General features: G+C 37.9%; 1 protein-coding gene across 2 annotated transcripts in view; it reads left to right on the forward strand.

Annotated features, from left to right (window-relative positions):
* Positions 1-15,041, forward strand: part of NLK (nemo like kinase) — a 109,833-nt gene that overhangs the window by 75,604 nt on the left and 19,188 nt on the right. For both annotated transcript variants that reach the window (XM_074974474.1, XM_074974475.1), the window contains exons 4-7: positions 7,430-7,536; positions 9,458-9,543; positions 10,476-10,685; positions 13,334-13,435. In XM_074974474.1, coding sequence (XP_074830575.1) covers positions 7,430-7,536; positions 9,458-9,543; positions 10,476-10,685; positions 13,334-13,435 — 505 coding nt within the window. The remainder of the gene's footprint in view (positions 1-7,429; positions 7,537-9,457; positions 9,544-10,475; positions 10,686-13,333; positions 13,436-15,041) is intronic.

Genomic DNA, 15,041 nt, shown 5'->3' on the forward strand with positions numbered 1-15,041 from the left:
TCTTTCATAAACATTTTAAATCTGTTGTTTGTAGCATAATATGCCATGCCGCTTGCACCTGTTGAAAATGTGATATTTCTAAAACAATAAATTATGGTCTGCCGCCCCACCACCCCCTGTATTTTCTGAGTAAAGTCTGCCTTTTTCTCCCCTTTGTATTTTCTGAAGAGCCTTTGCTATGGACTGAAAATCTATTTTATGCATCAGAAAAATAGAAATACCTTTATTCCAAAAGCTGGAAAACCAGTTGGATAATGTCACTTGTAACTGAAGCTATAAATCCTAGAACCTCCTGTCTATGTGCACAAATGCACCACACTGACAAAGGAGTTATCGTTTGAGGCCAGATAAAAGTATACATTCATAGCCTGGAGTCTAACCCTAAATGATAAACCAAAGTGGTGTGGGGTTTTTTTGCCCAGCCTGATCAATTATACAGTCATTTACTAATTAGCAAAGTATCTAAGTTTATATAGCTGAACCAACAGTAAGAGTAAATATGCCTTATCTATGACTACGCTGAAGTTGGCATGTGACGTATCTTGACAGAATTTCAAAGGGGTGCAGCTTTTAAAATATATGTTCTCAGACACACGTGTTGAAAACAATTTCCATTTTAAGATTTTTGTCATCGTATTAGTTATATGGGCACAAGGGAAGCATGTTTTAATGATCTGACGTAAGCTCAAAAGGGACAGTAATCTAATTCAGGAGTAAGATGCAAGAAAGAGGCATTTTGTATTGCTTCTTGCATTGGGATTAAGCACTAAGATTTCTGAGATATGGCCATCGGAAAATTTTTGTCAGCCTCCCATGGAAGTTTTTTCTGCTGACCAGGCCTCTTGTTGATCAGTGATATCAGTTCACACCTGCATGAATGTTACAGGATGAATGTCACTGATACCACCGAAAACAGCTAAGTGAAGGATTCATACAGCAGCATACACTGGCTAATGGCAAATAACCTATTTTTATTTTTGAAAAACTAACAGATCAAAATTGTATCTTTTCTATGTAATTTTCATTTTATAGAAACAATCTGCTTTTTGGGATTTTATTTTTACAGTAGCCAAATATTGGTTTTGTGAGGTTTTTCCTTAGTATTGTCTGAATATGAAACCGCTTCTGTCTAGAAAATGTGCCTATAGTTAGGGAGATTTGTATACATACTGAAAAATATCAAGCAAAACAGCGTCAAAGCTTTTCTTTGCTTTAACTTATCAATGACATGAACGTTAATCACAGTAACCCCTGTCAATTTTTATAAAACCATGAATCATTAGCAGCCACCTTGGAGCCACCTAAAATTTCCTGAAAGTGTTAAAAATATATATACTTTAAAATAACAGACAGTTTTGTGATAAGTTAAATAATACTTGCCACTTATGTAGCCCCTTTGATCTCAGGATCTGAGTACTTTACAAATTAGCCTCATAACACCCCTGTGAGGTGGATGATGACATACCCATTTTACAGGCTAATCCAAAGTACTCTTAATTGACTTGCCCACAAGCCATTCATACGGTACCCAGGAGTCCTGTTTCCATCACCTGAATAAGTACTAAACACTGATTTTTCTTTCTTTAACGTTAGTTTCTTTTTTTAATGTGCATAATATTGGATCATTATTCCTCTTGCAGATTATGCATACAATGAGGGTGTAGTTTTTAGTCAGTTGTTCCATCAAGTACTTACTTGACCATAAGTCTCTCTCTCTCTCTCCCCCCCGCCCCATTCCACTCTTATTGCATCATTAGTCACTTCTTTGTCTTAAATCGTGACCACAAGATTGTGACTTTGTTGTTGAGCAAATAGAAATTACATAATGAGGAAAGTCTTAATATGTTAGCTTTGTGTAGAAATACTTTACAATATTTTGTCATTTTCTCAGTATCCTGTGTTCTCAATTCCAAATGTCTGAAGGTATTTATTAAAAAAAAAAAAAAAAAATCGGTAGTAACTTGTTTGTCATCCATAAAAATACTTCTCCCCTTAATTTGTACTGCTTCTTACATTGCTTCCTCTTTTTATGCATGGCTGCATTTAACAGTTGTACTGCAGCCTTCCATGCATACTGTGCTGTATCGAAGCTGTAAACTGCAACAAGTGCATAATAATACAAGCACTTGAAGAATTTCCCATTTAAACATCAAATTAATTTAATCTTGAGTCTCAGTAATTATATAATTGAGAGAATTTAGAGAATAATCTTAAAACAGGTGGTGTAATTTATCGCAGGACCACAGACCATGTTCGGTTCTCTCTTCCTTTCCCATGCCTTCAGGGAATGAATCTTCACTCATCGTACCACTAGTTAAATAGGAGATTTTCAAACAAGTGGTTTTACTGGGCATCAGAGAGTCTGAACATTTTACTCTTGCCAACCAGAAGAACAGAGCCCACAACACCCCTTACGCAATAGATGGTGGTTCCACTGCCAGTTAATAATTAACATGGGTTGAGAGGAAATGCCAGCATATTTTTAACTATAAATGAGGATATATAGAAATATAAATTTCATGAGATTTTATTCCATTAATTCTTATACTATTCTTAACCAGACCAGCCTTTTCTTATTTTGCATATTAGTATGAAACAGGTGTATTACAGGAGAATTATAATTAATGGGTTATTGCATTTGGGAAGTGGCAAGAAGAAACAGACATGGCACCATGTCCTAATGTGCTAAAGTGGCTGAGAGAATTCCTGTCTCTGTTTCAAAGGGCATCCTGAAATGTGAAAATTATAAGAACTTCTCTGGTTAGAAAATAAACTGTTGAAACCTTTTCCCATGGTAACATAGCAGTTGAACACATCTTCCACCATTTACTTCCCCAGGACCTTGCTAATTCATATTCTGCTAATCCACATACCCCATAACTTGCCCAAGACATGGTGGTCTCATCCCAACCTAAATCTGAGTTTTCTGAAACTTCTTTCCGTATTAATATACTATAGGTAAAGCTGTGAGATTGTCACGGAGGTAACAGAAGTCATGGATTCCATGATTTTTCCGTGACCTCAGTGACTTCTGGTGCAGTTGACCTGCGGGTTGCCTGAGGAACTTGGGCAGCCCCTGGACCAGTTGCACCGGCTGCTGCTGGGGCAGTCTCAGGCCACTGCCTTCCTCCCACCCCCCAGCAGGAGTTTGGGGGGAGGGCCTCAGGGCAGGGGGTTGGGGCACGGGAGGGGGTGAGAACTCCAGGCGGTGCTTACCTCAGGGGGGCTCCCCGGAAGTGGCAACGTTCCTCGGCTCCTCGGGGGAGGCACGGCCAGGGGGTCTGCGTGCTGCCTTCCCTTGCAGGCACCGCCCCCGCTGCTCCCATTGGCCACAGTTCCCGGCAAATGGGAGTTGTGGAGCCAGCGCTCAGGGAGGAGGCAGCATGCAGAGATGTGTGGCTGTGCCTCTGCTTAGGAGCTGAGGGATGTTGCTGCTTCCAGGGAGGCACGGAGCTGAGTAGGGAGCCTGCCAGCCCAGCCAAACCCTCCACACCAGCACCAGCGCGGGTCCCAGGCCGTGCGCCACTACCGCACCCCCCCCAACCCCCCTCCGAGCACCTGTGGCACCCCTGGGCCACCATCCTCCCCAAGATTTAGTCGGGAGTATATAGTACAAGTCATGGACAGGTCACGGGCCATAAATTTTTGTTTACTGCCTGTATCCTGTCCATGACTTTTACTAAAAATACCCATGACTAAAGCGTAGCCTTAACTATAGAACATGAGTTATGTTTCTACATTATTGAAATTAAGTTAATACATCCAGGAACAAAGTACGCTTTCATGCAATGTTCTTGGTTTGTTTGTTTACTTGTCAGTTTGCAAAATTTACTAATTTTGGTGGGTCTCCAAGTCGGTGTGAATTAGTGAGAGTCTATTGTGATCCGCATTTTCCTTTATAATTGTTCTGAAGCAAACTGGTACACTTTGTAGTTCTAATTTTATACAGCTACTTAACTAATTACAGCTGTCAGTAGCAATTTTCATCTGCTGGTAATGTTCAGTTTAGCTCTGTAATGTAGCTCCAGTGACCTCCTACTGGCCAGCATATACTATAGATCAATTTAAATAGGAAAAATGCAAGTTCAGTTAAAATATTTTATTGAAATCCCATAACTTTAGACATAGTTTGTTGTTTTAGCTAAATATTAACAGGCCTAAGCAAAGGCATTGACCTGGTTGGGCACCAGCTGTTTAAGAGGCTGCCACATTTGCAAAAGACAGATACACTGAGCAAGTCCTGCTTTCACTCTTGTTTAGAGATCCTCATTAAATTATCCAGACACAATAATCAGATAGCTGCTGTTCAAGTTAATGGCACCTCTGAGCCCCTGTCAAGAGAGCTTTATTTAATGCGCAACAGACCTGGAGTGGTGCAGGTGCCATTTCAGGCCCTCATTTAATTTAAGCGGCTTTAGTTGGCATGGCAACTAGTTGAGACATCTGGGAGACATTATGCTAGGGATTGAGATTTAGGAGGATTTGTGGTATAGCAAAACAGAAATCTTATAATAAAGTGCACAGTATTGCTTTTGGGTTTTTGAATATTTTATTGGAAAATGTAGAATTTCAGGATAAGTTGCAGCCAGCAGGTAAAACGAAATGTAAAAAGGCTGGCATACCTATTAAAAGGAGGCATTTGCAAAGTGAAAATTGCTTTATTAAACTAAAAATTATTGTATTCCGATGTTGCTGAACTTCTCTTTAGGTTACATTTACTAGAGAAGTTCTAGGGAAGTTTTTGTTAGAAAATTATGTGATGTGTCATTAATTTATGAAATATAACTCAGTGGGTTTTAGTACTGTGCCACTTTAAAAAATTGAATGCGTTTTTAGATGATGTATAAAACCTGGTTAGATAGGGCACCTAAAAAATTGGATACTTGAAAGGAATGAAGTGACCGGTAATGTATATGAAGCAACAGACAGGTTTGGTGGGGTAAGCAATCATTTGGCTGGGGAAGAAAGGAGGTTGCAGGATCTTACTGGGTCATCATACATGAGATTTAAACTGTGCTGATTCACTAACCAGAGGAGTGGTAAGAAGAAGGGGTCGAAATTCCTGAGAAGGCTCGTCTGTTTATCAACTTACTGGCTTAGAGTTCAGAAAGATATCTGTCTCACAGTTAGTTTGCTGTCATTTGCAGAGTTATTTAGCAGAGGATTTAGCCTAGCTATAAGTATTGAGGTAGTGGATGCATTGACGATCTAGTGGTTTTACAGGTTAAAGGTGGGGTTTTTAAAAAGCACTCAACTCAGCATTGACTTAATCATGTTCCCACTGCAATCATTGGTAAAGCTCCTATCGACGTCAATGGCTGCAGAGTTAGGGTCAACACTTTTGAAAATCCCACTGAAAGGTGCTGAGTTTACAGAATTGCCATGGCTGGTGCACAGCGGATAGGAATGCTACTGGATTTTGCCTCATTCATAAGGATTTTTGTTTCCAAAAGTCAGTGTCAGGTGTGGAAAGATAGAATTTTCTCTTCTGGATTAGTCCATACATTTTGTTATCCTGCTTCTGGCAGTGGCCTGATGCTTCAGAGGAAGGCAGGAAAAATATGCCCTTCACCAGTTGTGCAGTGCTGTATTTTGGTGGGTGGAAGTTGAGCTGTTCCTGTCCCCTGCAGATGATCAGCTTATATCTCGAAGCACAGGAGAGCCGATTACAATTCTCTTATCTTGAATTGCAAATGAGAGTGTGGGGTTCACTGAAGAAGACACTGGACTGGGTCTTGAGAGACCTGTACTCTATTTCTGGCTCTGCAGCTGACCTGATGTGTGACCTTGGCAAGGCACTTCCTCTCTGTGCCTTTGTTTCCCCTCCTAACCTTTTTGGCTACTTGGATTGTATACTCTTTGGGCCAAGGAATATCTCTTAACTGTGTGTTTGTACTATGCCCACCACTACTATCTAACCAAAGTGGGGGCTCTAGGCATTATTATAATATAAATAATAATAATAGTGTATTGAAAATAAGGCCACAATATTTGACTGACCATCTGCAATAGTGAGTACATTAAGTTACTTGTATATTAGTACAGCAAATCCCAGAATTTCCCTTTTCTTTTCAAATGTGGCTGTCCCCTGAAAAGCAGCTATGTCAACGTAGTATGTTTCTTTATTCTTTTATCAAACTTGCTCAGTTTATACATCAAAATAAGATTTTCTGAACCGTCAGCATTAGAAATTCAACCTGTTACTTGAAAATCAAGACATACTGGCTCTACTTCAGACTGTCCATCATTGCAGACGCTCATCAACAATAAAGAATGCAAATCAGTACTTAGCTGGCAATTTTGTTGATGCAGGAGGCAGAATAAAATACAACTTGCTTTTCAGCAGCCATGTAGGCTCTTGGTTGCTGACATGAGCAAAAATGTGTTAGTAAAGTAAGCAGATATGTCTGATGTGGTGAGCAGCTATCTTCAGCACCCCAGGTACCCTTTTTGGGTTTTTTTTTAAGAATTACTTTTTTGTCTATAACCTCGCATTCAGGAAATTGACAACTTCATCAATTTCCTGACAATGTTGTTTCTGTGTTCCCTCTGCTGTATTTCTCCATTTGTGAAAGATAGTATTTTGCAATTGTTGGTGCTGTCTGAGCAGACATACCCCCCTTCTTAATTTACATCTCTACATTGATGTCAGCAAGAATAACAGCACTTGGAATATTCAGCTACTGTTATAAATCACCAGCAGGCTCCTACACCTGTTGCTTTGTGTGTGACAGCACACCAATTGGTGGCTTTTGCCTTTTCTTCCACATAGAGGTGCTGTTTTTTTAAATTAGAACTTGAAAGAGATTTACAACCAGTGATTTGTATGTGTGTGCATGGGAGGAGATTTGGAGCTTGTGGAAGTGAAATATTGATAGTACGGGTAGAGATGGCACAATGCATGCAGACACTGTACAAGCTTCCTGTAAGAGCAGTGCACTACTGACCTACAATACCCATGCTTGGGCTGTATTTTCCAACTGTATTGACCTCTATCAATTGGTCTGGTTATGTGATGTGGATAAATTTCCACTAAGGATTAAGATGATGCCACCAGCATCGCATGTAATTTATTATTTAATAAGAATTTTGAGCCCAAAATTACAGGTTTTAAAATACAATTAAATTAACACTGGGCATCTTATCCTTCATGAGCCATGTTTTGGCTTTCAAATAATTTTGTAATGTATATTCATAAGTGTAAATGTGGCTTTGTTCAGTAATTAAGTTTTCTCTTGTAACTAAACTGTCAAGTAATTCTTGTGGAGGTCTGGAGATTTGACCTCTATTATATCAGTCAAGAAGCTTTATTCTTTTGTTATTCTACAGCTTTGAGCTATAAGACTTAAAATTCTTGTGAGCAAGAGTAACTGTTTCAAATGGATTATATGCTGCACTTTCTGTACTTTCCTTAACTAATAACTTGAAGATACGTTGTCACTGAATTGATGCAGAGTGACCTCCATAAGATTATCGTCTCTCCTCAACCACTCAGCTCGGATCATGTCAAAGTTTTTCTTTACCAGATTTTAAGAGGTAACTTTTTTGTTTAAAACTGATGAAACAATATTGAACTAAGTGGTGTATTCTTTCTTGGTAATTTTCTCTTGGGAGTAAAAGTTCAGAAACTAGTGAGGCAAGTCTTTGTAATGTGTGGAACAAGATATATTTAACACATTGTTTTGTTACTTAATGTTGTCTTTGAAAGAATAGCAAAGGTGTACAAGAAGCTCTTGGCCTTGCTGCTTTTTTAGGGTACTGTATGTATGAAGGTGGCAATCCTTGTTCTTTAACCTGAATGACTTCTCTAATGGTTACTGAAAAGATGAAGCGCAACACTGATTTTTTTTAAACTATAGATCTTGTGAAGTAAAGTGGCCTTTTGGATTAGGCTGCCGAGAAGACACCTGAGGCCATCCTATCTGGTGAATACATTTTAGCCAGGACTAAATACGATGCTATATTGTAAAACAAAGTAACTGAAATTATTGTAGAAGTGGCCACTAAAATTGGCTCAGTAAAAATAATCTCATGATAATACTGGTTATACATTTAGATCTTTCAGTGGATTCGGAAATTACAGATTCAGGTTAATGAGTTGGACTTCTGACTTGTGATCAGGCTAAACTGCCTCCCTTCCCATGTGTTTTATTTGTTTTCCACAATGAAAATCAGCTGAAAATAAACAGAAGCCATTTTTTTCTTGATAAAAATAGTTATTGGGTTATATTCAGCAATGTCAGAACAAGGAGGTGTAAAGTACATCCAAAGGCGATATTATCCCCCAGCCAAGCCTGTTGAACCAGAGGAGAGGTTTATCCCTCTGAAGGACATATTGTGTTTGTGCCTCTGATATGAGTTGGCTTCAGAGTAAGTGATAGTACACATCAATTTTAATTTCCATCAAGATGACAATGTCATGCTGCCAGTTGGATCCTCTTCTGTGAATAATTTTTTTATTCCATCTGCCCTGGTCACTTGACCTTTGACCTCAGCACTACCCATTTTGTCCCATATCCCTAAGTGAGGATCTGGTCACTTTTCTATTGATGAGATTTTGTCCGCTACATTCCAGTACCTAGTGAACTTCACACCGACTAATTCCTTTCATGGACGCTTACTCCATGGTGAGCTTTAGTGAGGTGCTTCCTGAATTTTTTGTTTGTTTGTTTAAAATGGACCGAAGTTGCAACCACAGAGACTAAAAGCACAGGGGAAGCAGCTGCGAGGGGGATAACTAATGTGAATGGTGTGTCCTCTCCCCTCCCAGCCTGATGAAAGTTGAAAGGTCTCTAGTGGCAGGGACCAAATGCTCTGAGTTGCTTTGTTTTGTTTTGAAATTTTTTGTAGTAATAAAGTTAGCCCTCAATAAAGGGCCTTGGGCTAAACTGTAGTTTGGGACTTTATTTTACATTCCATGGCTGGTGTATCTGCACATCAGTTTACAAGGTAATAGAGAACAGAAAATCATTGCAGCAACTGTTAGCTGTAAAATAATTACATTGAAGCAAAACCTATGTTGTATATTGTACAGCCTCACGCTACTTCCTCTTGAACACTCCTCTTAAAAACATCTAGTTATGCTTCAATTGAACGTTAGTGCTTCAAAAATTATGTAATTGAAGTAGATATATTTATTTATAAGAACTGTTTATAATATAATGATGATTTTTATACAATAATATGTGTACTTTTATAGCAAAACAGAGGAAGAAAGTATATGTTGAAAAGTATGTCTGCTTAAATAATTCGCTGTCTATGACCTGGATCCTGCAAAGACTTATTTATATGTTTAACTTCATTCTTGAGTAGTAAAGTAGTGAGGTAAAGTCAATGGGACTACTAGCAGTGTGTAAAGTTAAGCAGATGCATAAGTCTTTGATGATGCCTTTCAGGAAAATATGCCTTCAGTCATAGATTATAGTAGAGAATGTATTTACTTTGTTTAATATTTCAGGTCTGAAATATCTACATTCAGCTGGGATTTTACATCGAGACATTAAACCAGGGAACCTACTTGTGAACAGCAACTGTGTTCTTAAGGTGGTATCTAAATTTATTTAAAATTTGTACAGTTTATTATATATCGGGGTCATGGTCAAAGAGATTTGTACTTTAATAAAATTTTTCCCCAGTTAAGTGTGTTCATAAGTAAAAACAGCCCATACCTCCCCCCCAGAAAAACAAGAGTAAAGCTATACGGACAGAAAAATTTTTCCACTGACTTCAGCAGGAACTGCTGTGTGCTTAGCAGGTTTGAAAAGCCTGTAATACGTTTAAGTGTTGCTACAACACTGTCAGTAACACATTGCCACCGTGAGGGTGGCAATGAATGCTGGAGATTTCTCCCTTAATTTATTTTTATACTTTTAAGGGTAAGGAAATGTGTCCTACTGTAATTAAACCAGCTTTATTTGTTTTTAATTTAATTAGGTCCTTATTTTGAAAATCTTGTCTGGCTACTTTTTCCTTTATCCTAGTAAAAAGAAACTAAAAAAAATTAAGAACAGCAGCAGTCTGTAGTGACAGGAAAGGCCAAATCTCACTGCTGACATCTTTAAGGAGCACCATCACAAAAGGAAATGTGTATTGGAATGAATCATTTTGAGCCCAGGAAGTTGTCAGTGATCTTTTAAGGGCAAAATGCTGGATTGGGATTTTAATATTAAACTTGACAGTGTAATGCCAGCTGAAAAATATATTGTCACGTCAAGAAAATCTAAATAATTGTAGACATTTTAGGTGTTTAAATATTTATGCAACTAAACAACGTACTTGGCCCTCCCCCAAAACAAACACTTTATTTAAATAAATAAGTAAATAGAGCTTGCTTATGCAGTTATTGCAGTATGCAGACTTTTAAAAACAATTAATGCTGGTTTGGGATTTTATACTTTGTTACTAAAGACATATCTGTGTGACATGCACTAAGTATTTTGGTAATTTTTTTTTATTTATTTACCTTCTCAATTTAGATTTGTGATTTTGGATTGGCCAGGGTGGAAGAATTAGATGAATCTCGTCACATGACTCAGGAAGTTGTCACTCAGTATTACCGGGCTCCGGAAATCCTGATGGGCAGCCGTCACTACAGCAATGCTATTGATATTTGGTCTGTGGGCTGCATCTTTGCAGAACTACTTGGCCGAAGAATATTGTTTCAGGCACAAAGTCCCATTCAGCAGGTATAACTACACTTTACTGTAAAAGTCTTCCCTGTATTGTACTGCAGAATTCCTTGAAACGATCGCATTTGAACCTCACACCTCTGCTCTTGTATTACCTGCTTTACATGTAGGCAAAACACTTTCCAGTTTGGTCTGTGTGGAAATAAAGTGAATGTGATCTAACTGGGACCAACAGATTTTACCATTTAGCAAAAAGAAGAAAACCTTTACGGGGTTTCAGTTGATATTTACGTGCTCGTACCGTGTACACGGTGCTGCATTTCAACTTAATTTAGAAAAAAATAAATTTGGCAAGTAGTATGATTAATGGTCAAATTGCTTCAGGATTGTTTTAGCAGAGTTCAGAATACATGAATTTAAACAATATTTTGATCTGTTGTATAATTAATGCATGATTTTAAAAAGAATTTAAACAGTAGATCGGAATACTCCGCCAACACTGAAAACTTCAGGTTGTCTAATATAAGATTTTTAAACAAACAAAAAAACAAACAAAGCCTTATATGCATATGCCCTTTTGGTGTTCCTCAACCTTGTTGTGGAAGAAGCAATTCTCAGGATGAGGGTGTTAGTCTCACATCACCCTCATCTTGAGAACACATCAACAGGGGTTTCATCTGTAGTGGTGACTTCTGTGGTGTGAACAGCTGTCCTGTAGGAACTATACTGAGATGATCAACTTATTTAAAATCGGCCCCTGAAACATCAGTGTACCTATGGATGTTATAGGAATGCACCCCAGTGACTTAAAGATGAAAGTCTGACACTGAGCTGTTAAATATGGTTAAGGGGGGAAAGTTATAGTTAAATGTTAACTATATGGGAAACTATAGACGTGGGCCAGATCCTCAGTTGATGTAAATTGGCATTGCTCCATTGAAGCCGATAATGTTACATCAGTTTAAACCAGCTAAGGATCTGATCAGCTAATTCCACAGTGGTACTGCTGGTTTCATATTTACACTTATGTTTGGGTAATTTACAATATATACTTTCCCAATTTCAAAAAGAAGAAAACCCTAACGCATGAGCTATCTCGTTTCCCCCATCTGGTTATTTGTTTTACTACTTCAATACCTATACTTAAAGATAATTTGTTGGGAGGGTGGGGGCTAGACATATCCTCAACACCAAGCAAAAGTGTTTAATGTGCAAACAGGCACCTTTATAGATTGGGATCTCTGCTGGAGAGTAGGAAATGATCTCATATTTGCAGGACTGGCAGCTTTAACAGCAACAAATGCTTTGGTGGTGTGTAAGCAATAATCACACTCCTCTATTTTGTACTGACAGTCAAAGTGGGTTGTCATCCATATTAGCCTGTACAATGGTAATGGCTTTACTCTGCAGGGAAAGCTCTGCAGTTGATCCATTAGCTCAAGTTCATAATAGTCATATAGGAACATTTGGAACTTGGGTGCTAATCTGCCCCCTGACTTTTTCTAAGAAGTTTTACCTGGCATTTGGCAATGTCTTTTTTCCACCATAAATATGCATGTACATGCACACGCTTGTGGGAAAGAAGAGTAAAAAAAAATCATACTATAAAGTATTTATTGCATACACAAATAAAGAAATGTAAACAAAACAAACTCAACAAGACAAACCCAAAACAAGACGTTCTCTAAGGTGTATAGGGTAGCGAATATCTTTTTGTTCTGTGTTTGTTCAGTACCTATCACAATAGGGTCGTGGTCCATGACTGGGGCTCCTTGACGCTACAATAATACGAACAACTGCCCTACAGTTGACTTGCTTTCCAACTACCCAAAACCAGACTACTCTTCCCTGGGTCCTGGGCAGGCCTTTTACTTTTATTTATTCTTGCCTCCCAAACAAATTCACCACTCGTGTAATTTAACACCATTTCTTTACATCAGCAGTTCTACAAAGGAGATGAAATCATTCTTTATCTAATGGATAATTTAAATTCAAGAACATCTCATTTTAAAAGGCTACACAAATTTGAATACACATAGATTAAATGTCCATCAGTAGATATTTAGGCTAAAAAGAAAACTACAGCAGGTTCTGCTAAAGACGTTTTTCATGTTTTGATTCTTTGCTCTAAAGTAATATTAAACAGATTAAGCACTTTTGTTCACATAAGAATTTCTCACACTTGAAGGCACTGGAATTTGGCTATATATAATAGTTGGCATAGTAGTTCTGATTATAAGTTGTTTTATCACTGAAAAATATGTTGCTGTCTACGTGCATTTGTATGTGGCTGTTTTTACCTGTCTTTTGTGGCTCAGTGCTTTTCGGTGTACTGTTGACATTCAAACAAGACTAGACATTCAGTTTGTAGTATGCATAACGTATTTTAAATGGTATTTTCAAAAATTATACCAGAGCAAATCTAGTTTTTCAGAATTACAGTAAAACGTTTCTATAAACCTATACTAAATACTCCCAAACATGGTAGTGAATGGTTTGTTTGCCTTTGCCTGTAATCTAGTTTTATTTTAGTGTCTTTTTAAAACTGATTGCACTTATGTAGTTTATTAAAAGTAAAATTTACCTTTGGCAGTTTATTTCAGACTGAATCAGACTTTACAAATCCATTGTTCCAGCTTTGTGTGAATTCAAAGATAAGCATATATCTGAAATTAATCTATAATGTGTGTATTCTGTACCTACAGTTGGATTTGATCACAGATCTATTGGGAACACCGTCACTGGAAGCAATGAGGACGGCTTGTGAAGGCGCCAAGGCGCACATACTCAGGGGTCCTCATAAACAGGTATGAATTGCACTTCATTCATTCATTCATTCATTCACATATATATATATATACACACACACACTTATATATATATGAATGAATTTTATATAGATATATAAAAATTCATTCGTGTGTGTGTGTGTGTGCGTGCACACACACGCACGCAATCTACTGAGCCTGCTCTTACCCTCTTCAAGACTGTCATTCAGTCGGAGTTTATAAATTTAGTGTTTCATCTGTGGGATTTTTCCCCCCTCAAACTTTCCATCTTGGCAACTAACAGACCAACAAAAAAGGCAGACACAGAACAATGGAATCCATTATTTTGTATACATCCTGTACAATAAAAGTATTAGCTTCATCTCTGTGAAATTCCATGTTCTATTAAGATAAACATGTCTAAGAAGTTCATGGGGAAAACTAAAAATAATTAACGTAACTTTTATGCAAGAAGTTATCAGAAGTTTAAAAAACACCACCTGCCATTCTTCCCTATTTGTCACCTGTACTTTTATAAATAATTTATGTAAGCATCTCACCCATCTGTATTCATTAACATGAAAGGTTAACATGTTGCCTCTGCCTGTCAGCCAATCCTGAATTTACCCAAGTTGGGCTCTTGGATTAGCACTGATCAAAACTGCAGCTAGTCAAAATGCTGTTGAGACAAAGCAGTTTTTCATCTGTAAATTGCACTTGCGGCTGCAACCTCACAAATATTTCTCTGACTGGCATGGGCAAAAACCTTCCAATTTTAGGACAGGCCGCATCATGAGAGTCGCTTTAAAGGAGGATGTAAGGAGAGGCATGGATTAAAATCAATCGTATAGTTCAGAAAGCTGCAGAGCTGCTTCTGTATTGGCAGGAGGTTAGATCAGTAGGTCTTTTCCACCTGTAATATCTGGTTCTGTGAAAGCAGAACACGCCATCAGTTGACTGACAGATGGTAAAAATGAACATAACACATGGCATGTATATTTTATATCACTCAAAAATTTGATATATGTATGTTTGTGTCTTTGTTCTTTCTTTATATTAACGTGAAGCGCCACGCTCATGCCACGGTAATAATAATACTAAAGAAATAAGTGTTTTGTGGATACACTGCTACATAATTGTAACTCAGGAGTTCCTATCTCCTAACCATGTTCAATTCAAGCTGCCTCTACACTGTTGTGGGATATTTTTTATATTTACTGTTGAAATGCTCTCAGGGTCTTCTCTATCAGTTTTAAAATAAGCTGTTTCGGTTTGCAAACAATTGAGGAGAATGTCCCTTGGTCTTCTAAAATATACAGTACTGTACATTTTTTTTTAAATGAATACTAGACTGCTTAATTTGCAGTGTCTGAAACAGGAGTGTTTATTTTCTATGTTTTGCTTACAGATGCACTGGATCACAAGAAGTTATGAGCAAACCTATACCCAGCATTAGAAATGCATACCTTTTTAAAAAATAAAATAGTTTTAAGTTCTAAGCATTTATATCCCTTTGTGTCACAGTTTCCAAGTGCTGTACAAGCACGAGTCAGGCTTCATATGAGCACTGGGATCAGAACTCAGGAGTTCTTGTGTGCAAACCATGTACAATCCACTACACCAAGATGCTTCACCAGTGTGTGAT

Source organism: Natator depressus, chromosome 17 (assembly GCF_965152275.1).
Source record: "Natator depressus isolate rNatDep1 chromosome 17, rNatDep2.hap1, whole genome shotgun sequence".
Taxonomy (NCBI): domain Eukaryota; kingdom Metazoa; phylum Chordata; order Testudines; family Cheloniidae; genus Natator; species Natator depressus.